This window comes from Euprymna scolopes, chromosome 26 (assembly GCF_053919585.1).
Source record: "Euprymna scolopes isolate OS-2025 chromosome 26, ASM5391958v1, whole genome shotgun sequence".
Taxonomy (NCBI): domain Eukaryota; kingdom Metazoa; phylum Mollusca; class Cephalopoda; order Sepiida; family Sepiolidae; genus Euprymna; species Euprymna scolopes.
Window position 1 is genome coordinate 96022813 of NC_136507.1, and position 24198 is coordinate 96047010.

At 34.4% G+C, this 24198-nt stretch overlaps 1 protein-coding gene across 1 annotated transcript in view; it reads left to right on the forward strand.

Moving 5' to 3' along the window:
* Nucleotides 1–24198, forward strand: part of LOC145248288 (DNA-directed RNA polymerase III subunit RPC2-like) — a 191372-nt gene that overhangs the window by 112454 nt on the left and 54720 nt on the right. The window contains exons 21-23 of the mRNA XM_080110162.1: nt 20518–20676; nt 21927–22050; nt 23983–24126. Of these exons, the coding sequence (XP_079966288.1) occupies nt 20518–20676; nt 21927–22050; nt 23983–24126 (427 nt within the window). The remainder of the gene's footprint in view (nt 1–20517; nt 20677–21926; nt 22051–23982; nt 24127–24198) is intronic.

Consider the following 24198-nt stretch of genomic DNA (forward strand, 5'->3'; position numbering starts at 1 on the left):
TATTTCAGCACGGATCACTCTCTGCATGAGTAATCTTATATAGAAAAAAAAAACTCAAAAGCAAGCAACAAACTTTTTTTTTTTTTTTGGCCTTATATAATAAAGAAAAGATGTGTAAATTAAAAAATTTGGAAGATAAACAAATGAAATATGTTTTTTTTGTTTTTTTGTTTTTTACTTATCGAGTTAACAGAAAATGAAACCTTTCGTCAATTCGTGGCTGTGAAATGAATCGAACCGGAAGTTCAGTTTTATCAACAGAACAGATTCGCAGAAACGATAAATAAATATATTTATTTTATTTAATATTTTAATTTTAATTAGGTAAATTTATTTTAATAACATAAAAACATACCTCGACTCTAAAAATGGGTTGTCTGAAAATTTCAAATAAATTGGTAACGTATAAACATGGTTTTATTTCTTTAGAACGAACCAACTTTACATTTTTATATATATAGATTTAAGAAATTCGTTTCTTATCGTTGAGCACTTTCAGTTGAATTAAAGTCGGTCAATTTAGCTCTAATGCATAGATCATCGTATAACAATTAGATCACTCTCTGACTGATGTAAATGAACATTTAAAATTAAAATGTTTAAAATTCTACGTTATTTCACGCGGTTAATGGTAGCCGAATGGATTAGGTCTTCGCTAATCGAGCCAGAGATGTCTCGTGATGCGGGGTTCGAATCATTCGACTGGTATTAATCGTGACACCCTGCACTGAAGATTCCCGAAAGGATGAAACACTAATGTCTGTAGGTATTTAATTATTATAGTAAAAAATAATTATATATATATATTTATTTATTTCTGTGGAAATATATTTTATTTCCTTATAATATATACCAATCTTATTTAAGAAGCTCAATATAGTTACAGAGCAATATAGTGAATGAATGACAAAAATCTATATTCCAAAATTCATGATGTTGACCATCTTACAATTTATTCCTTTAATTCAGTTGATATTTACAATTCTTGACAGTATCTTTTTCGTAGCACAAAATCTATCACTTAAAATATCAACACTCAATAATCAAAAGGAAATAAAGTGCGTTTTGACATGATTACATTCTGAAAATTATCGTTGGAATGTTAGGCTTTTTCATTAAATTGCTTCAATTAATATTACTACTACTAATATTAATATCAACAAAACCATTGTGCATGTATAAGAAATTAGTAAAAGCAAATTTTGGATTTTAATCATGTCAAAACACACTTTATTTCCTTTTGATGGATTGATTGTTGCTATTTCTTCCGATGAGTTAAGGGCAAAATAGATTCACTAATAATTAAGTGGTTTATTTTTTGCTACGAAACAGATACTGTCAAGAATTGTAAATGTCAACTGAATTGAAGGAATAAATTGTATGATGGTCAACATCATGAACTTTGGAAAATAGACTTTTGTCATTAAAGTGAAATTGTTTGTCTGTGTGTGTCTATTTCCCTACCAAACTACTCTATCAATTTTCAGTCTACAGACTTGAGATTTGACATAAGGGTTATTGAGATTTGGAAAAATTGTTTTAATCGGTTTTCAGCCAGAAATTTGCCTGTCAATGGGTCAAAGTTCAATGCTTTGACCTACCAAATTCCTATTTTGGGTCTAAACACTTGAAATTTTAGATGTATCTACATCTAAAATTTCAAGTGGACATGGATCAAAATTTCTAATCCGATTTATGCCCAAAACAATAAATGTTAAGAGGTCAAAATTGGGGTAAAAAGTAAAAAAAACATTTGACCTCTTCGGTCACTACCAAATTACTCAGCCAAATTTTGCTCTAAACATTTGAAATTTTACAAGTGTATTCAGACATAGGGCAAGCTTTTTAATCGGTCTTTGGCCAAAAATTTAGCTGCCAAGGATCAAAGTTGAAAGAGTTGACCTTTGCAGACTCTACCAAACTCCTCCACCAATTTTGGGTCTAAAGACTTGAAATTTTAGATGTAGGTTACCTGGACATGGTTCAACTTTTTAATATATAATATATATATATATATATATACACATAAAGTTAGGAACAGTACATAGGACCCGAGCAAAGCCGGGCTGAATTGCTAGTATATATATATATATAGAGCCTGAATTGCTAGTATATATATATATATAGAACCTCATCCACCAACGTAGACCCCTACTACCAGGTCTCCTTCTCCAACATCAGGGGTCTATCTTCCAACCTTCCAGAGGTTGAAACACAATTACAGGAGACGAAACCGGACATATTCTTTCCAAGTGAAACTGGCATAGAGCCAACCACTTCTCTAGACGAATTCATAATTAAAGGATACTCCAACTTAACATTTAAATCTGACCCCCAAGATCGCCATGGGCATGGAATATGTGCCTACATCAAAGATGACTTTCCATGTGGTAAGGATATCTCCAGAGAAGACCCTAATTTACCTTATATGTGCTTCCGGGTTGCACTAGCTTGCACCACTGCATTTATATTTGCCCTCTATCGCCCCCACAACAGTGGGGTTACTATCTTTAAGAGCATATCTGAGAAAATTGACCACATCCTGTCTGCTCATCCTTTGGCTAACATTCACATTTGCGGTGACTTCAATGTCCATAATGTGGACCCACTCAAATAAAACCGATGACGAGGGGAGGTTTTGTCATGATTTTGCCATTGCCTATGACCTCACTCAGATTGTTCACGAATCCACCCGTGTGCCCGATACACCCGGTCAATATGCAAGCCTTCTAGACCTTTTCCTCACAACTTCCCCTGAGCTGTGTTCATGTTCCGTACTATCTTCTTTGGGATCCTCTGACCACTCTGTTGTAGCAGTTAAGATAAAAATTAAATGTAATAAGTCTTCAGACGTACCTCTCCACCGTACTGTATATCGATAGTCTATGGCTGACTGGGATAGCTTCCGTACATTCCTATCTGACTTACCTCTGCATTCCATGTTTAAAAAGGATGTGTCCTCTATAGTATCAGACCTGACCGAATGGTTAATTGTAGGCATAGACCGATTCATACCATCAAAAAAATTCCAACAAAAACCTAACAGCCAGCCATGGTTCTTCCCTGAATGTGTTGCTGCCATCGCGCACAGAAATCACTTTTTCCATAGCTACCAACATAATAGATGTACTGAGACTAAAGCTGCTTTCAGGACTGCCAGCAACCACTGTAAAAGAGTAATAAAACATGCAAGAGAGCTATATGCTCAGTCTGTTAAATCCAAAGTAGCTGAGTAGCGGCTTGGTTCCCACCAGTTCTGGCAAATAGCAAACAGGATCTTGAACAGAAGCGTGCGTTCTATCCCAACTATCATCAATGGACCTGAGGTCATCTCGTCAGCATCAGACAAGGCCAGACTATTTGCCAAGAACTTTGCAGCTAATTCTACCCTATGCGACAATGACCATCAACTCCCTGTATTTCCTCCTATAACAGACAACATGCTATGCAACATACAAATATCTGTGCGTGAGGTGGCCAAGCTAATCAAGAACCTTGATTCCAGTAAAGCAACTGGCCCTGATGGCATTCCAGTTATAGTGCTGAAAAAGCTCCAACCAGAACTTGCCCCCATACTTGCAAAACTGTTTAAGCGTTGCCTTAAGGAGAAGTGCTTTCTAACACCCTGGAAAACCTCATCAGTATGCCCTGTATTTAAGAATTCAGGTGATAAGTCATCTCCCTCTCAGTACAGACCAATAAGTCTCTTGTGTGTCATGAGTAAGTTGTTGGAATCCATATTAAATAAAGAAGTAGTCAACCACCTTAACAGAAATAACCTTCTTAGTGACACACAATATGGTTTCCGCTCTACAAGATCTATAGCAGATGTGCTAACGGTTATATCACATAGGATTAGTGAATCTCTTGACAAAGGTTTCCTTTTCAGGGCAATTGCTCTTGACATATCGAAGGCCTTCGGTAAGGTATGGCATAAGGGCCTACTTCACAAGATTTCCAGCTACGGTATTACTGGAAATGTTTTCTCAATCATTAAATCATTTCTCTCTGATAGGTTCATAAGAGTAGTGGTTGATGGGCAGAAATCAGAGGCCCACAGTATTAATGCTAGTGTCCCTCAGGGGTCCATCCTGGGCCCTACTCTCTTCCTGATCTACATCAATGACCTCCCAAAACACATACTTAAATCATTCGTTGACATCTATGCTGATGACACGACCATCTATGGCAACACATCAAAGGCTGTAAATGACAAAGTTCTCTCTAATTCTCTCTCCTCTGATCTTGAGCGCATGGTATAATGGGGGAAGAGGTGGCTGGTCACTTTTAGTGCATCCAAAACCAAGCTTCTATCTTTACATCATCAACGCTCTAATCCCCATCTGGCATCAATTGAAATGGATGGCTCTCGTCTAGGAGAAGCCCCGCGTTTTGACAAGCTTCTGGGTTTGTCCTTTACTCCTGATCTGAAATGGAACATGTACATCAAGTCTGTTGCCAAGGTCGCTGGAAAGATGGTGGGATTCTTCTACCGCTCCAGAAGATATCTCACTACTGATGCAATTCTCTATCTATATAAAAGCCAAGTACGTCCAAGAATTGAATACTGCTGCCATATCTGGGCAGGAGCTGCTAAAAACAGCCTATCCTGCCTTGACAGAGTACAAAATAGACTTTGTGGCTTAGTGGGGGATGCCCTTTTCTCTACCCTGCAACCTCTCTCCCACGGAAGAGACGTTGCGAGCCTATCCATATTTTATCGTTATTTCCATGGTAGGTGCTTGTCTGAACTCCAATCTCTGGTCCCCCCTCACCAATCTTTCATGAAAAACACCCGTCTAGCTGAATCCACTGTGAAAAATTTCCCCCACTCTTCATCTGTGCCTAAATCAAAACGTGGATTCCATGAACAAAGCTTCTTTCTTAGAACTGCATGCCAGTGGAGCTCTCTGCTGCTTGCCTGTTTCCCACCTGACTACAACTTGAATGTCTTCAAGTCCAACATAAACAAACTCCTGACAAACCGCCCCCTTAAGTAAGACACTCTATCAAAACCCTCAATACTAATGATTACTACAATACTATCTCATTGATTACTGTACACGCAATAACCCTTATTCCTGAGTGGCCTTCAGGCCTTGATAAGTGGTGACCTCCAAAAAAAAAAATATATATATATATATATATATATATATATATATATATGTCATACACATACAGTACTGTTTCTCTGTATCACAGTTCATCAGATCAGTGCATCTAGACCAGCAACTACCTCAAGCCAGGATTGAAACTTGACCGTCCAGGCGACAGTCAGCATTTCTCACTGTTACACTATTTGGCTGCTGCTGAGATGGGTATGCGAAATTACAATGTTTCGCTAGCAGTGTATATATACAGTGATGATCATATTTATTGGCACGGTAAAATAAAAGTTAAATTTTGTCTAATAAATTCTAAAAAAAGGGATTAAATTAAAGAAAATAACAAAGTATATTATGTATTTTTAATTGGCCTTTCCGATGCAGCAATCGGATTTTAGAAAAAATAAATAACAAAGGAACAACAAACATAATTGCAAAAAACCCTTGTTCAAAATTATTGGCACGATTTATTTAATAATCAATTGTATAGCCTTTGGCCTTGATTACCTTCCTCAGTCGCTTTTCATAGTTTACAACCAAGTTGTTGCACTCTTCAGTAGTAACTTTAGCCCACTCTTCCTGACAATAATCCTCCAATTGAATAAGATTCTTAGGCTTCCTTTGCATTACCCTCAATTTTAATGTTCTCCATAAATTTTCAATTGGATTAAGGTCTGGGCTTTGTGATGGCCACTCCAAAACATTAATATGATTGTCCTCAAGCCATTTCTTAGTCAGTTTAGCCAAATGCTTTGGGTCATTATCTTGCATGAACCACCAACGACGACCAAGTGAGAGCTCTCTAGCAGAGTCTTTCAGGTTTTCATCCAATATTTTAACATAATCTTCCTTTTTTATGCTACCTGTGACCTTAACAAGTCGCCCTGGTCCAGAGGCAGCAAAGGATCCCCAAAACATCAAACTGCCTCCACCGTGCTTCACTGTGGGTATGGTGTTCTTAGGCAGGAAAGCTTCGCCAGATTTTCTGTAAATATAAGACACTTTATTATGGCCAAATAACTCTATTTTCGTTTCGTCAGTCCATAGAACACGTTTACAGAATGCAACATCTTTATCAATATGACGTTTTGCAAAGGCTAGCCTTGCTTTCAGGTGCATAGGCTTCAATAAGGGAGTCTTTCTCGGACAACATGCTTTTAAACCAGCTCTCTTCAAAACTCTACCAACTGTATGTCGAGATACATTCACTCCAGAGGTGCTCTGTTCATCAACAATCTCCCCAACAGAGATCCTTGGGTTTTGTTTTACTTGTCGAACAATTTTCCGTTCATCTCTTCAGGAAAGAATCCTTTTTCTCCCTCTACCCTCTAAACTCATAACGTGGCCTTGCGATTTGAACTTGTTTATTATGACTCTAACAGTGGATTTGGGAAGGTTTAGCTTCTTTGAAATCTTATCATAACCCTCCCCATTGGTATGGCATGCTACAACAAGCTTCCTGACGTCTTCGCTGTGTTCCTTAGTTTTAACCATGGCGATTGAAAATTATAATTTAGTCACTTATAATAGTTTAAATAAATCGCTATCTAAAAATTATCTGAAAAAAAATATTCACTGAATTAGCGTTAAACAAGCATAATATGGCTATAAAAAAGTTCAGAAAGCACGTAAACCAGAAATTGATTGATATTATACTGATACTAAAAGAAAAACAAAGCCGTACCAATAATTTTGAACAAGGGTTTTTTGCAATTATGTTTGTTGTTCCTTTGGTATTTATTTTTTCTAAAATCCGATTGCTGCATCGGAAAGGCCAGTTAAAAATACATAATATACTTTGTTATTTTCTTTAATTTAATCCCTTTTTTAGAATTTATTAGACAAAATTTAACTTTTATTTTACCGTGCCAATAAATATGATCATCACTGTATATATATATATATATATATATATATATATATATATATATATATCATATTCAACAGAGAATTGGAATAAATATGAAAGTATTTTTAAGAGTATATACGATTCCCCCCTCCTCCGCCATTAATTTCATAACAAATTTCTGATAAATTATTATTCTGTATGATTCATTTGTAATTTGCTTTTTCTAATTTCTTATATATGCACAATAGTTTTGTTGATATTAATAGTAGTAATATTAATTGAAGCAATTTAATGAAAAAGTTTAACATTCCAACCATGACTTCTGATGAGATTATTTTGAAATTCAATTGACAATTTATGCATATCAGATTGATTTGAATTAAGTTTTTGAATAAAATAAAGTCTGCAATGACGAAACAAGTTTTTTTTTTTTTTTTTTTAAAGAATTAAATAGATATGACAAATATTGAAAAATTGGCCAAAACCATTAATTCCTTCACCCTCAACTAGACAGTTTTCTACAAGGAGGGGACGATTCTTTGCGTGCCATTTTTGCAATTCATCGTATCGGTTGGATTGACTTTGCTTTATTTTAACGTTCAGAACTTCCGGTCATGTCATGGAATAGGGGTAAGACGTCAGGTTTTCTTTCATTTTTTTCCGCCTTTGTGTCACGGGTTCGAGCCTGCCTGCCTACAACCACTTTTTCTTTTTGCTCAACACACACCTCCAAACGTCTGGGCAACGCCGGGCACCCAGATTAGTCTCTTCTATATATATATATACTAGCGGGGGGTACCCGGCGTTGCCCGGGTGTTTGGAGGTGTGTGTGGTTTTGGGTAAATCAAAACACCCGGGTGTTTGTGTTGGGGGGGGGGGTAAAATAAAAAAGTTTTGGTGGGTAAGTATGAAGGATTGAACCCAAACCCTTGAGTTAAAGTTGAAAATTAAAGTGTGAAAAAAAAAAGTGCGATGTTAACCATGAAATAGTAGCGGAAACATGTTTGAATTTATTTATGTATTAAAACTTTGCAGGTGCCCGTACTTAATGAGGTGAACGTTGACTGCAGGACAGGATTTTTTTTTTGTTTCCCCAAGATGTTGTGGGAAAAACCAGCTCCCTATAAGAAGAGAATTGTCCAAATTGAATAACAATTGTCTGATATAAGGAGAAACTCCACATTGATCAGAGCTGATTGCTTTCGGACGTTTCCGGCAATCGCAACCGGAAAAATGCCACCAGAATTAGTTTAACTTTTATTATACGAAAAAGCTTAATGCACATGCGGCGATTGAAAAATGTTGAATATTTATTTTTTCAAAGTCGAGCAAATTAAATAGACAGGCGACCCTCCCCCCCCCATTGTTAACTCGTAGATATTATGATTTAGACGTGATATAAAAAGTTTTAAAAAGGAATGAGCCGACCGAGAAGTTCAGCGAAAAAAGCCTTTTACAGACATACACAAAAAGCGAACATACATATATGCATACACATATTTTCGCTTTTATATTTATAGATAAGGCAAAACACGTGCGAGAGTTTTTGTATGTCCAAGAAAGGCTTTTTTCGCCAGGGTTCCCGGGGTGGAGGAGAAGAAGTTACTATCGCTTAGAAGTGTTTATATACACCCCAGATAATAATATCTAGGATTTGCAAACACACATCGTGTTTAGATTTATTTATGTCGACTTTTACACAATTCTTTTTTTTCAGCCCGTCTTGTGTTGATTCGGCTTTTTTGTATAAAAGCAAAACTGATATGAAACTAAGGTGTGATTCTCGGCCTACAGGCTGGGAGCGTCCAGAAAGCAAATGGATGTTTGGTCAATGTCGGTTTTACCGTCATATCAGACAATTGCTTTTATTTGGACACTCCCCTAATAAAGGGAGAGCTGGTTTTCTCCAATGTGTTGGGGAAACAAAACCAGACAAAGTTGGTTAAAAAACAAACCTAAAAGAACTATCCCGCAGTTAAAATTAAGTGTGGAATTTCATTACTTTTGGCCTAATTAGATTCGCCATGTTTCCAGTTATTTTCCTTTTGTGGGCGAGTGGGTAACTTACCAAGTTTTTCGCCTGAACGTTCCAGGTTCGATCCTACCTACCTACCAAAACTTTTGTTATTTTATTTCTTTTTTTATTTTACTTTTTCTTCTTTTTACATCAAGTTTGCTGGGTTTTTTTTTTTTTTTCCGATTTTTAAAAATGAAGTTTTACATAGGGTTTGGATCTTAAACCCCATAACACACACAGATACAAACACCCGGGCAACGCCGGATATCCCCGCTGGTCTATAATATAAATCTCACCTTGTCTGTTTAAATGTATGCATGTATGTATGTCTGCCTAAGACTTTCGACAAAGGCGATAGATTTTCACAAGATTGGTATCATTTTGAAGCTCGATCCTTCGGACGACAAATATCGAAAAATAGGCTAAAAACATTAATTCCTTCACCTTCAACTGGGCACTTTTCTACAAGGAGTGGTCGCTTTTTTCACCCATATTTTCGAAAGCCATCCTTCTTTTGGATTGACTAGCCTTAATTTAAACCTTTGCCATTTCCGGTTTGGCGATGGACACAACAGCAAAGACGTCACATTTTTTTTTTTATGTTCTTTTCCTCCTTCACGGTATGGCTTTGAATGTCTGCCTACTACCACTTTTTTTTTTGTTCAACACACACCTCCAAACACTTGGGCAATGCCGGGCACCCAGTTTTAATAATAAAGGGGGAAAAAAAATAAACCCACAAAGTAATCATTTCAAATTACTCAATAATATACGAGACTTGTTAAAAAAAATAAGGCCTCCTATTTTTTTTAACTCAAAAGCTAAAACGTTGAAGAGCTATGAAGACGGAAGTGGTATCATTAAAACGAGCGATCTTTTGTGCTCCAGGCAGAATTTATTTTTCTACATAGTCACCACCATTCTCAATGCACTTTTGTCAGCCTCTTTTAATGCCTCGGCCATAAAATTCCGGCGTGTACTTTGTCACTCACACCTGTCACCACTCTGAAATTAACGAACCCATCTCCTAACTGTGTTGATATCAACTGCATCAGCTTTGTTAATGTCCAACAGTTACCAGTGAATGTTGATCGGTTCAGTTTTTCCTGCATGGAGGAATTCAATGACGCGTCTATAATTCTGACGCACAGGGGTTGCTTTCTTAGAATCTTACACTGTCAATATCTATAACAGAGAGGTGAAACTTCCAGTCATGCATGCATAAGTTCAGTCATCATTACAATGACATTTGCAACGACTCCGATCTATTCGGGCGGAATAAAAATATAGGGGTCTTTACTTTTGGGATGTCCCTTGTATAATTTTGAGATGAGATCTTCACTTTCTAGCAGAATTTAACTCTTAGTAATTCAGAAAAAACAATTTATTTTTTTATTTTAATACTGATTTCTGATGAATAGCAAGAACTTTATGCCTATATTTTTCGTCATTTGGCTTGATTTTATTTTTCCTTTTCTCTCCTCCCTCTCTTTATCTTTTTTTTTTTTTTTTTTTTTTTTTACAAAGGCATCACCACATTATCAAGGCCCAGAGGCCACTCAAGGATAAGGGTTAAAGAGTGTACAGTAGAAATTGGTCAATATAGTAATCATTAGTAATGAAAATTTGGTAAATTTAATAACTTATATGGAACGGCTCATCAAGAACTTATTTACTTTAGACTTGAACACAACCATATTGTAGTCAGCCGGAAAGCAGGAAAACGGAAGACAATTCCACAGGCGTGTAGTTCTAAGAAAGAAGCTTTGTTCATAGAATCTACGTTTAGGTTTAGGCACAGATAAAGAGTGGGGGAAATTATTGATAGTGTTTACAGCTAGACGAGTGTTTCTTGTGAAAGTTTGGCGAGGGGGGACCATAGATTGAAGCTCAGTTGAACACTTTCCATGAAAATAACGATACATCAGAGACAAACTCGCAACATCTCTTCTGTGAGATAGAGGTTGCAAGGAGGAGAAAAGGACATCTCCTACGAGGCTACGAAGTCTATTTTGAACTCTATCAAGGCAGGACAAGTCCTTTCTAGCAGCTCCTGCCCAGATGTGGCAACAGTATTCCATCCTTGGACGTACCTGGCTCTTATATAGATAGAGAATAGCATCAGCAGTGAGATATCTACTGGATCGATAGAAAGATCCCACCATTTTTCCAGCGGCCTTGGCAACAGATTTGATATATTTTTTCTCTTCACCTTGATATGCTTTGTACCATACTTCAAACGATTCATTTTTTTTCTCTCACTTCCTTCCATCCACTTGAAACTTTTGGGGGTATCAGAATTGGAAAATTTTGTACCTATTTTCTGATGCCAAAAACGATTTTTTGTTTTTATTGTTTGTTTTTGTTTAAAACTTAATTTTCCACGGCACGTATTAATGATGAAATGATAAATATTCATTGATTTTGAACTACGACTAAAAAAACAAAAAAATCAAAACACAAATCTATAGATCATCCCCACAAGTGTATATGTACGTTAAAGTAAAATGATCCCTCATTTCTCGGCCTTTCATGCATTTTAGAGCAGTTAATTTTTTTTTTTAATATTTGGGAGATAAATTTTGTGTGATTTTTTTTGAAGGAGGGGGCTATTTTTGTAAATGATCATGTATGGTCTTCCATGTTTTTTTTTTGTTGTTTAATAGAGAAAACTTACTCCAACTTGTGTCGCTCTAAACACTTTCTTACACCTATTCTCTACCTCTACTAAGTTACTACCTTGTATTGTTATCATTTTTTGGGCTGGTGAATCAATGTCTCATTTGAGGCTTTCTTGATAATGTATAGAAACGTATCTGTAATTTAATTGGCTCCATCCTTTCTTTTTTACTGTAACGTCTCTCTCACAGACGTGATGTTGCTAGTCTCAGTCTTTTCAACAAATACTATTATCGCATGTGTTCTTCAGAATTTTCTGATCTATTTTCTGTTTCCTTTGTTTCAGCTCGTTTGGATCAGTGGTTTAGCGGTCTCTACCAATTTGCTTTTTTTTTTTTTTTTTTTTTTTTTATACCTTATTTGTAATACAGCTTTCTATTCTGGTAGATTCTTTTCAGCAACCACAGGCTTGTGGAACTCTCTTCCTACTGACTGTTTTCTTCCTACCTATGGCTTTGATGTTTTTAAGGCTAAAGTCAATAGACATCTCTTGTCTTTGTGATAATCATCTTTTCATTCTTTTCAGCTCCGTTATGTCTTGTCTGCAGTGATTTCAAAAAAAAAAAAAAAAAAAGTATATGAATACATAACATGCAGTAGCTGATCTCCAATTCTATCTGCTTACATAATTTTGACATTTTTATTGAACAAAGCAATTTACATATGCAGAGAATGTATTTGCATATTTGACAGCCCAACATCTGCGAACGTGACTATGGAGATCACAAATCTGCTAAATCACAAGTTTAGCATAATACAATGTCATGGTACATAAAAGAAGACGGATGGCATGCATAGCCAGTGCTAACCCTTCTCTCTGACTGCATTACAGCACACGTGTGTTAATTCGACCAAAATTTAAGTTACGTTTATCTTTCACATTTCTGAAAATCACGACGATGTTAAATTTTACAACTTGTATTTATAAAATACTAGCCTGGGTGCCCAGCGTTGCCCAGGTGAGCAAAAAAAAAAAAAAAAAAAAGTGGTAGTAGGCAGGCAGGCTCGAACCTGTGACGCGAAGGCGGAAAAGAAAGTGGAAGAAAACCTGACATCTTACCACTACTCCACGGCATGACCGGAAGTGTAAAGCATTCAAATTAAATGTAGTCAATCAAAAAGATGACTTGAAGAAATGGCGTTGCTTTTAAACCTCTCACGAAGGTCGTTTTTAATGTGAGGGAAAGCAGCTCTCCCAAAAAAGGGGCACTCTGGCAGTATCTAAAAAATAGTAATTGTCTCAGTATGAAGGGTTTCCCCTACATTGACCAATTACAGAACAGATATTACCCGGGCGAAGACCGGAAGTTGTCGGTTGCATTCTATTAGTTTCGCTTTATTTATATGAAAAAGACAAACTCTCAAAACAAGGAAATTTTTTAAAACTCGATCAAAAAAAAAAAAAAGATAGAGACAATGTCCGTTTGCAAATTTAGGTATTACGATCTAGGAAGCATAAGAAAAGTTCTGGAATCTAACCACTGCACGAACCCCCACCCAAAAAGCCTTTCACGGACATACACAAACGCTCGTGCCCATTTTCCCTTTATATATTAGATTTACTTCATTGAATAAATGCTGATACGTTTCATCAAAATTAAAATTTAATAATTCTCTAATTTGAATTGATTTCGGAACTTGTGCATTTTGGTTATTTTGGGCAGTTTTTTTTTATTTCTTTAATTTTTGGAGAACTTCTTTTAGAAAATGTCAAATTTTTGCATAACTTTTAGCTATATATATATATATATATATATATATATATATATATATATAATATAAAGCTGAATGTCTGTGTATGTGTGTGTGTCTGGTCACGAATAGGCTCCTATATGGTTGACTATTTTAAAAAAACTGATTACATATAATGATAGAAGATGTATCGAGACACAGGAATAGGTATGTTTGATCTGGCAGAACGGTGGTTCATTAAAATTGTAGGGTCTGCGTTTGCACCTGGTCTACAAAGTATGGAGATAAAAAATTTAAAAATTAAAAAAAAAAAAACGTTTACAAGTGTTTTTGATATAGATGTACATAAAAATACTTTGATAAGTATGTTTTAACTTAAATAGGGATGCCATAATAAAATTGTGGGGTCTGCGTTCGCGCCTGGCCTCTATAGAATGGAAATAGGCACAAATTTTAATAAAGACTTTTCATATCTATCTGCATAAGTATACTTTGATAATTATGTTTCAGTTTGAAGAAATATGGTATAATAAAATTATGGGGTGTTCGTTCGCGCCTGACCTCCATAGAATGGAAATCTGTCACAAAGTTAAACAAGGTTTTTTAATATAGATCCACAGAATATTCTGATGTGTTTCAGTGTGAACAGATATAGTATAATAAATTATGGAGTTTATCTATTTTTACTTTCATCATATTTTGCTTTGGTTTTGATACCCCCAAATTCGAAGCTATCTCTTTACAACTCATCCTTTTCATAACCTATCATACTTTCATAAATCAGTCGATTTTCTGTAGGCTGTTTTTGAACCCAGTCAATGACGGGTACTTTTGCTAGTATATATATATATATATATATATATATATATATATATATATATATATATATATATATATATATATATACACACACACTAAAGTAATGAAATAACACTAAATAAAACATTATCTGAACATTTATAGGATAAAAATTAAATTTTGAAAATTGTGAAAATGCCTTTATTTATTATGAAAGTTGAAATTTTATATATATATATATATATATATATATATATATATATATATATATATATATATATAAATAGTTGTTCAAAAACAAAACGGTTACATACTCTCTAATAATGACTGTTTAAAACTATAAATTTTAAAATTCATTTTCAAAACCGGGAGAGACAAATCAAGAAAACCCCATCCTAAAAAGTCAGTTTTATGTTACTTGTGTAAAAACAAAAAATATATACTAAATTAATACAATAATACAAGCTCCTTTTCCCCAAATTAAATAAGTCATTTTCTAATAATAACTTCAAAATTATAAATTTTCAGTCATACATTTTCATATAACAACTTTCATTTGAAAATTTCCTTAAGTTTATTTTAATTCAGTAAATGTTCAGATAATTAATGTTTTATTTTGTGTTATTTTATTACTTTAGTGTATTTGTTTTATTTTAAACTAAAAATTATGTGAAACCTTGACGTTTTTGGATATAGTCTTCTTGATTTGTCTCCTCTGTACTAAAAAGAATTCTTCAAAAATGTAGACAAAAAAAAAATTTGCAAAATGCAAAAGTGCCATAATTTTTACCTTAAACTAGTAGGGATGCCCAGCATTGCCTGGACATAGAATACATTTAAATATGATATTTTAATTGACACAGATTTAGTATTTATTATTATAAAGTCAATTATTTTCATTTTATATTGAACCAATATATAGTCATGGTTTCAAAAGTAAAAAAAAAAAAATGATTTGAGTGAAACGAAAACATAACAAAACATCATTTCATTGTTGAAACGATGTCTACAAGTTAAGCAAAAACTGAAGTTTATTTGTGTTCAATATGGTTGGACTGTGGAAAGGAGTGTGAATTTTATTAAATACAAGCTGGTTTCCATGGCAACAATGTTTTTGATAGACAAGATGCAAGCAAGGACGGTCGGATAGTCCACGGAATTTTATAATTATTATATAGATAAAAAAGAAAAAGCGATTAATGCACTGGTTTGTTTACCAAGAAAAGTTGCCTTATGATCTGTATACACTTTGAATCTATCTCTTCTCTATTATTATTTTCATGGCAGGTGCTCGACTGAGCTTCAATCTATGCTCCCTCCTCTCTGTAAAACATTGCAACAAACACTCATTTAATTATGACTATCAACAATTTTTCTTTTTCTCTATCTGTGCCTAGGACTAAATGAAACTTCCATGAGCAAAGTTTCTTTCCTAGAACTGCCCGCCTGTGGAACATAACATTGTGTAGCTGATTTCCAGCTGACTATAATATGATTGTTTTCAAGTCCAATGTAAACAAGTTCTTGTGGGCCATCCTTTTAAATAATGAAACCCTACCCAATTCCCACCATCATCGATCATCACTGATCTCTCACCAGCCAACTGACAATCATTAACCCTTATCCTCAAGTAGCCTTTGGGCCTTAATAAGAAGTTACCCTTGTTTAAAAAAAACAATTTTTAAAAGTATTGTCTCAAGAAAGTTAAGTTAATAATTAGTACATACTATTGTAGCCTCTATTTTTATTCCATTCTCTAACCATTAAGATGCTAAGACTGCGCACTGTCTACCAAACTCCAGCCTCTGTCCCATCACCACAATGTTAAATTCCTGTGCTTGTTTTACAGGTATTTACATGTAATGTGCTCCACTGAATTTACTGTATTTGTAATCCCTCAACATAAATACTCCCGATCATTCTGGCTTGCAGCAAAATCGCACCCCTTCACTATAAAACTCTTTCGATGTCGGGAAAACTTTTTACTCTAATAGCTTCTTTAAAAATATAGAGAACTTGAAGCATAAAAACTTTTACCAAAATTACTGGATTTGGCATTAAATAACCCCAAAAAAGGTTTATATGCCATAAAACGACCAAACCTGAGAATCTGTAAATGAGATACGAGGAATGTCATATTGTCTTGCACAAAATCTGGAGTTGGCGCTTTTTTCATTTTTTTTTTGTCATATTCACTATTCAAGACTAATTTTGTTCCCATGAATTGTGTGTTTTCTTAAAATTGTTTTCATTTTACATAATTCATTTTTTTCTTTTTTTAGAATGTTTAAGAAGACATGTATGTCAAGTGGTTATTTCAATTGCAGATTTTTCTTTGAAAGCCGAACATCACCAAATATAATATTGTATATAAAATGTTTGTCAAGTTCTATTGAACAACTGTGACAAATAGGCATTGTTTTTATGCAAATTTTAGTTGAATCTCTAAAACATTAAATATTTCTGCCATTAATGAAAGGCATTTTTTTTCTTCTTTTGAAAAAAATTATTTTTCAGTTTTTGAATTACTATTCTGCATGTGTGTTACGTTAGAGATTCTATATTCAGTTTCTCGGCGCCAACGCAAGAGCATAATAAAATTTTACCAAAATGTTATTGTCAAAATTCCAATGATATGAGTGAGATGATATAATTGTAAGATATGGATTTAGGCAAGCCCGTTCCACAGCAGATATCCTAACTGTAATCTCTGAACATATATACCATTCACTGGACAAAGCAGGGGAGGATAGAGCGGTAGCTCTAGATATATCTAAGGCTTTTGACAGGGTATGGCATGAAGGTCTTCTCAGGGAAATCAGATCATACGGTATCACTGGACGAATACTCAACATAATTAAATCCAAAAATCCAGGTTGTCTTCGATGGTCGTACATCTAAACAATATGATATAAATGCGGAAGTGCCTCAGGGGTCTATCATTGGACCTTTATTATTCTGATATTCATAAATGACCTCCTTGACAAAATTGTCTCTGAGATGGGTTGATATGCTGATGACACCACGCTCTATAACAGACATGACAGGAAAACAAATGAACACATACCTAAGAAAATGATAGACACACTAGAGGATGACCTCCAATCTGTAGTAGAATGGGGACAAAAATGGATGGTCACATTCAATGCTACAAAGACTAAACTTGTTTTCTTCAATAATTACAAGAACCCTTCTCTATCACCAATAGCAATGGCCAAAGACTCATTATCTAAAAGTATTTTTAAATTCCTCGGCCTAATGTTCACAGGAAACTTGAGTTGGAACAATTACATTGAAAGCATTGCCAGGACTGCTGCGAAGAAGGTACCCTCTCTCTACCATACTAGAAAGCTACTAACACCCGAAAGTATCCTGTATCTCTATAAGGCCACCATTCGCCCATGTATGGAGTATTGTTGTCATATTTGGGCTGGTGCATCTGCTACTAGTCTCTTTCTCCTAGACAAGGTTCAAAAGAAAGTCACCAACCTGATAGGTCCTGACCTGTCATCTAAACTTCAGCCTTTGTTCCATCGACAAAATGTTGCATCCCTCTGCCTTTTCTACTAGTATTTTAACGGTGAATGCTCCGATGAACTGCAAGCACTTGTACCCCCATGACGTAAATACCCCCGACAAACCCAACAAGCAGCTAAATCCTACCCCTACACAGTGTAGATCCCTAGATGTAGGAGAGCTTTCTACTCCAGTAGTTTCTTCCCCAGAACAACTAGACTTTGGAATTCTCTTCCAGGTCCCTGCTTCCCCAACTGTACTGACATGCAGAAGTTCAAGTGTAACGTAAACCAACATCTTGCTGCCCAACTCCCTATATAGCACCCCTGCAACTTAGGTCCCTGATAGTAGCCCCCTACATCAAAGTGGCAATGTACTTTGTTTGGGGTGAAAATGCAATAAAAAATTTTTTTTTTTTTAAAGATGTGAAATGAGAAATATTGTGAGAGGATTTAGTATGGTTGATGGAATCGACCAAGTCTGGATACTTGTGGAAACCGTTCATGACAGGCATCTGTTGACATTAGACTTAAAGATGACCATGTTGTAATCTGCATGGAAGCAGTCCTGTGGTAATTCTTGTTTGTTTTAGGCAATTGGAGGAAGTAATGAATATTTTTTTTTCATTGTTGTAGAAAGACTAGTTCTTGCTGTAAATATTTCACAAAGAATAACCAAAAAATAGTATGAGAACTTAAATTCTGAAAACAAACAGGAAAGTGTTGGGTGAACTTGTCATTGGGGGGGGGTACGTTAGGGGAAGACTCAGGAAGCAAGCAGATAAACTACTTAATAAAAATTCAGTTGTAACGTAACACATTTTACCTAATACAACTGAATGAATATATGTATATATAAAATATATGTATGAACTTATTGATTTGTAAATCGCCACTTGTTCTCATCTTCTCTTACCAACAACGACTATATCTCATTCCTCGCATTGTGATAGCCTTCTAAATCTCTACTACATATCTATCCCACACAATGCTTCAAGCAAACTACATATCAATCCTATATATATATATATATTTGTTTTACATAAGCATTCATATGTCGCTACTTATGTAAAACAAATAAAAAGTATATTTTGCCTTACTTCGGTATTGAGCACTCTTGCATTAGCCTTGTTAAAACTTCATTGGTTGCTTCATCTCTGAAAAATATTAACCTGGAATCATGTATTCTTTTGTATCTGTTAAACAAAATGACGTTGCTAGAATTTACATGCCACATAATGTAAATGGATTTCTAAATAAACTTCGGCTGCCATTGGAATGCGGGTCATAATCAGGATATGCATAAAATGGAGCATTGTTAGCCTTTTTTTAAACCAAGAAAAATCATATTACTCAAATCAAAATAAACATTGATGCTAACATTTTTAATGCCAAACTTTAAATAAATAAATCAAGATTAAAAAATAAAATGTAACCAAATTTCTGCATGTAAATCTACCATTGTTTTCTTACTAGATTTATTTAATTATCTTGCGTATTCTAGAGAGCTTCGCCACATGCTTGAGAACAAAATTTTTCCACTTATCAGAGTCTTGGGACAGTCTTTTAGCTTTCTTGAGCACCCATATTTGTTCATTATCTGTTTGTTCCATCATTTTGGTGGTCGTCTTCTTGATCTTTTTAAAATGAAATCTTTATATGATTTCTATACATAACTGGTATCTAGTATCCAGGAAACATATCCAAACCATGCTAATTTTTTTTTTTTTCAAATAATGGTGAAAACAATCTGTTAATATTAAGCTTCTTTCTGATGTCTGCATTTCTACATCTTGCAGAGTTACTTTGCAAATAATTCTTGGTAATCATGAAGAATTCTTAATTGCCAAGAACTTAATGTATAACAATTTAGTTTTCTACCGACTTGTATAATTTTAAAGTGTGGAAACTGATTGTAATATTTATTATCTTTGAATATGTTATAGTTACTTTGGCTTAGTCAAACATGAGTCTGTCAAAGATGGCAGTGTTATTTCAGGCTTAAAAGATATAAAAAAAAAAAAGAAAGGGCATAGCCTACCATTAATCCCAAGTTTGATGTGTCGGGCTTAGGGTAAGTGTGCTTAAGGAATGAAATACCAACAACAGCACAGATGGGTCGGCCATATCGGATTCTTACTGTATCTGAAAGCTAGATATCGACAAACTTTTATATTGAAATAATAAAAAACTTTAAAACAGTTTCAGAACTTTAAAACTAAACAGGTCGGTAAAAACTAAATTTTAATGCATTTGGTACAAGATATTTGTTGTGTATTTTCAATTTCTTGGCTGTTAACTCTACTGCATGATTGTCTAGTTCTTATGCATTTCAAATCAAAGATGTTGAGAACGAAGATCTAGCAATGTCAAGGATCGAATGAAGAACTCCATGTTCATTTGCATCCAGCCACATAGCATCATATCTTTTTTATACTTAGGTACTGTTGCATTTTGACAACTGGATTCTCATAAATGTCGACTGGAATCTGCCATAACCCACCAGAATATGCCAAATGGCGATCAAAATAAAAAAACGCTAGGAAACAGAAAATAATATTTATCGAATACTAATTACAATTTAAACAAAAACAAAAGAAAAATGGAAAAACAACAACCTACCATGAGTTTTAAACACAAACATACTATCCTCGCAGATTAAATAAAGAATTCTGTTCAAAATTCCCTGCAGATTCCTGAGTTTGACAAGATACAACTGAAAACGGTCAGAGGTTACATCAGCCGAAACGTTGTGAAAATAAGAAAAATGAAAACAATAGTTGGAATAATTTGAAAATAAAACTTGTATGATTTCTTGTTGTTTATTGAATTTGAATATTGTTCTTCTTTTTCTCTTTGAAGGTTTTGGTCGGTGCTTAGTGTACAAGAAGCAAAGCTGCACACTAAAACGATATGCAAATCAGACATTTGAGAAGGTGATGGGTCCTCTTTTGGATGCAACAACTCGCAAACCAATTTGGAGACATGAAGCATTGGACTCTGATGGCATTGCTGCACCAGGTTTGTTAAATTCATTAAATAATTGTGGCATGATGAGACAGACAGATAATTTAGCATAAATTACAGACAATTATTTGAAACCATGAAAACAAAAGAATTATCAAGATACAGTTTTGTGTTCGGATTTGAGTTATGATGTAAGCCAATGGATAATGAACAATTAAAACAAATTATGTTTTAAATGTTACCAAAACCAGTGGTGACATGATAAGAGGGCATCCAGTCTCAGCAGCTGGGGGCAGAAGACAGCATACAGCAGCAGTAGCAATAATGTAGGTCAGATGAATTATTATAAATTTTATAAACAAATAATATTTACAAAAAATATTGAATTAGAATTAATGCGATATGATGTAAATGGATAATTGACAATTAACACAAATTATGTTTTCAATGTCCTCAACACCGACATGACCAGAAAGCATTCAACTCTAGCAGCTGGAAATGGAGGACGTTAAATTGTGCAACATAATACAAACAAAAAAGGGCCACTTTGGATTGGATCGAAAATCAAAATTGTTTAGGTTAATTTTTAATTAAAACTTGGTTCATTTTATTAAAGACTAGCGGGGGTACCCAGCGTTGCCAGGGTGTTTGGCGGTGTGTGTGTAGGGAGGGGGGATAAAGAACTTCTTATAAAAAAATAGGACCCCCCCCAAAAAAAAACAAAAACAAAAAAAACATCAAACGAACGTAAAACTTCTTTAAAAAAAAAAAGCGGAAAAACAAAAACTCAAAAAGAAAAGGACAACGTTGCCCGGGTGTTTGAAGGTGTGTATGTAGGGGGGGGGTTTAAAGAATAAGCGATTTAATAACCTTGTAATAGGTCTATAATACACCTCAGATATTGTACTGCAGTTTGTGCATATTACATTTGCATGAAATGTCTTGATTTTCAATCCTATTAAGGTCAAAATCAGAGGGGGAAAAATGAGTTCATTTTATATATATGAAGATCATTTAAGACATGCTTTGGGTTGGAATAAAAATCAAAATTACCCTAGTTAAGGTTCTCTTTACTGACTGAAGACAGAATAAATAAGTGTAAAATCAGGACAGATACTACACTTTGTTCCTAGCAAAAAAATCCAGAGAATATTTTTGAAAGAAAATCTTATGAAACTGTGCTAAATGGGTTCTATTTGCATAATCTAAAATTTTAGTCATACTTTTAATATATTTTTTTTATCAGGATCAAAGTTGGCGAGATTTTATTTTTGAATAAAAAGTAAATTCTGCGTTTCTTACAGGTGAGATGATATCCAACAAGCAGGTGATGGTGAACAAGTACATGCCCACTGTAACGCTGAATACATTACAGTCTACACCTGGACAAGCACCCCAGCAACCCGAATACAGAGACGTACCTGTGATGTGAGTTGTGCTTTTATATTCCCAGATTAAACATTCTGCAAAAAAATGTTTCATTTCTTTCTACAACATTCGTAGTGCAACGGATAAAATGCTGAGTAATAACCAGTTCTAAGAGGGTTTGTACAAGCTTGAAAAGTCCTTGAATTTTGACTTTTGCCTTGAAAAGACTTTGTTTCTATTATTACCTTGAAAAATCCTTGAAAATATGGAAAATTTTTTGAAAATTGTATTCTTTATGTCCATTAAAAATTTGTGTCGAAATATTAAAAATAAAATTGAAATAAATACTATTAAATTATTTTTTAAAGTATTCATAAAAATATTAAAATATTTTTAGAATATTGAAAATGAAATCGAAGTACAGTGTTCTGAAATTGCCTCATATTATTGTTGATGCAAGAGATATGTCCCTTTACCACAAAACTACCTCAGGTAGTTTTGTGATAAAGATTTAAATTTCCATGTATTTTTGTTCTCATAATTTAATTTTTCTTAGGATAGGTGTGGGCACAAGGAGGGAGGATCATCATAAAAAAAAAAAATACCCCGCCCTCTCTAAAAAAAAAGAAATAGTTTCCTTGTGTGGACCAAACTCTCTAATTGCAAATCCCCCCCCCCCCCTTAAAAAAAAAGAATAATTGTGATAATTTAAAATTAGGTTGACTGAGTCCCCCCCCCCGCCAAATGGATGAGATGGCAGCTATCTTAGAAAGTAAAAATCGTAAAGAGTTAATATTTGAGTTGAAATAAAAAGCATTCAGAACTACTTAAAAAAAAACACCAAAAGAATGATACAGGTAGGTTGAAAAGTAACTTTTATTGGCTGTGCTAACATTTATTTGTGGTAGATTTGATTTTTTTTTTTTGTAATCACTTTTTTGGAATTGCTCTTGATTGTAAAACAAATCCAAAATTTCATTTTGAAAACTTGAATTTTGTCTTTTTTTTTTTTTTTTTTGACACAGCAATCACCACATTATCAAGGCCAAGAGGCCACTCAAGGATAAGGGTTAAAGAGTGTACAGTAGAAATTGGACAATATGGTAATCATTAGTGATGAAAATTTGGTAAATTTGATAACTTATATGGAACGGCTCATCAAGAACTTATTTACCTTAGACTTGAACACAACCATATTGTAGTCAGCAGGAAAATGGAAGACAGTTCCACAGGCATGCAGTTCTAAGAAAGAAGCTTTGTTCATGGAATCTATGTTTAGGTTTAGAGAAAGCCTTGAAAAACTTTGAAAAATCCTTGAAAAGTTCTTGAAAATTGAGATTGAAAATTTGTGCGTACCCTGTTCTAAGTCTTTGTAGGAAAAAGTAGTTTTAACAAGTTTATACGATTATGAAAGCATTTAGTTTTTTTAAATCAGATTTTATCATACTTTGTGAGTGATAAATGTTATGTCTAGTATTAAGCCAAAGTTTTGTTGTCATAGTTTCAGTCTGTACAAAAACGTTAATTCTAATATTAAATTATATAAAGCTATTAATATATATCAAATGAGATATTTCTGACTAGATAACTACATGTATTGTTGAACAAGATGGCAAAAGTCTGCTTCCCAATTGCCTACAACATGGCCATCTTCAAGTCTAGTGTGAACAAATATTGTCTAGCCATCCTCTTGAAAAATCAATTTCTCTTAAGTAATTTTCTGCTCATTCCACCCACTGTTTCTAATTGTAATGACAATCATCGTCCAACTAACAATCCTTCTAATCCTTATTTTTGAGTGATCCATGGCTCTTGTTAATTGATTACCCATAAAAAAAAAGCAAAGACCAATTGCATTTACTAATTCCATCATAATTGTCCATGTATTTGTTCTGTCCTTTCATTTTCTCAACAGTTACAGAGGTGTGTAGGAAGGAGTCATTGTTTTTCACTTACAATTTAGAAATAGATCTCCTTTCATTTTCTCAACAGTTACAGAGGTCCGGTGCCGTCTTATATTGAAAAAGTAATGATTTCATCGAACACAGAAGAATCGTTTCTCATAAAATTGCTTCTTCGTCAAACGCGCAGACCAGAGCTGGGAGACAAATTCAGCAGTCGACATGGCCAGAAAGGGTGAGTTGAATTTTTTATGACTAAAGTCTCCTCAGTAAAATACAACAAATAATTCCAATACTAATGAACTTG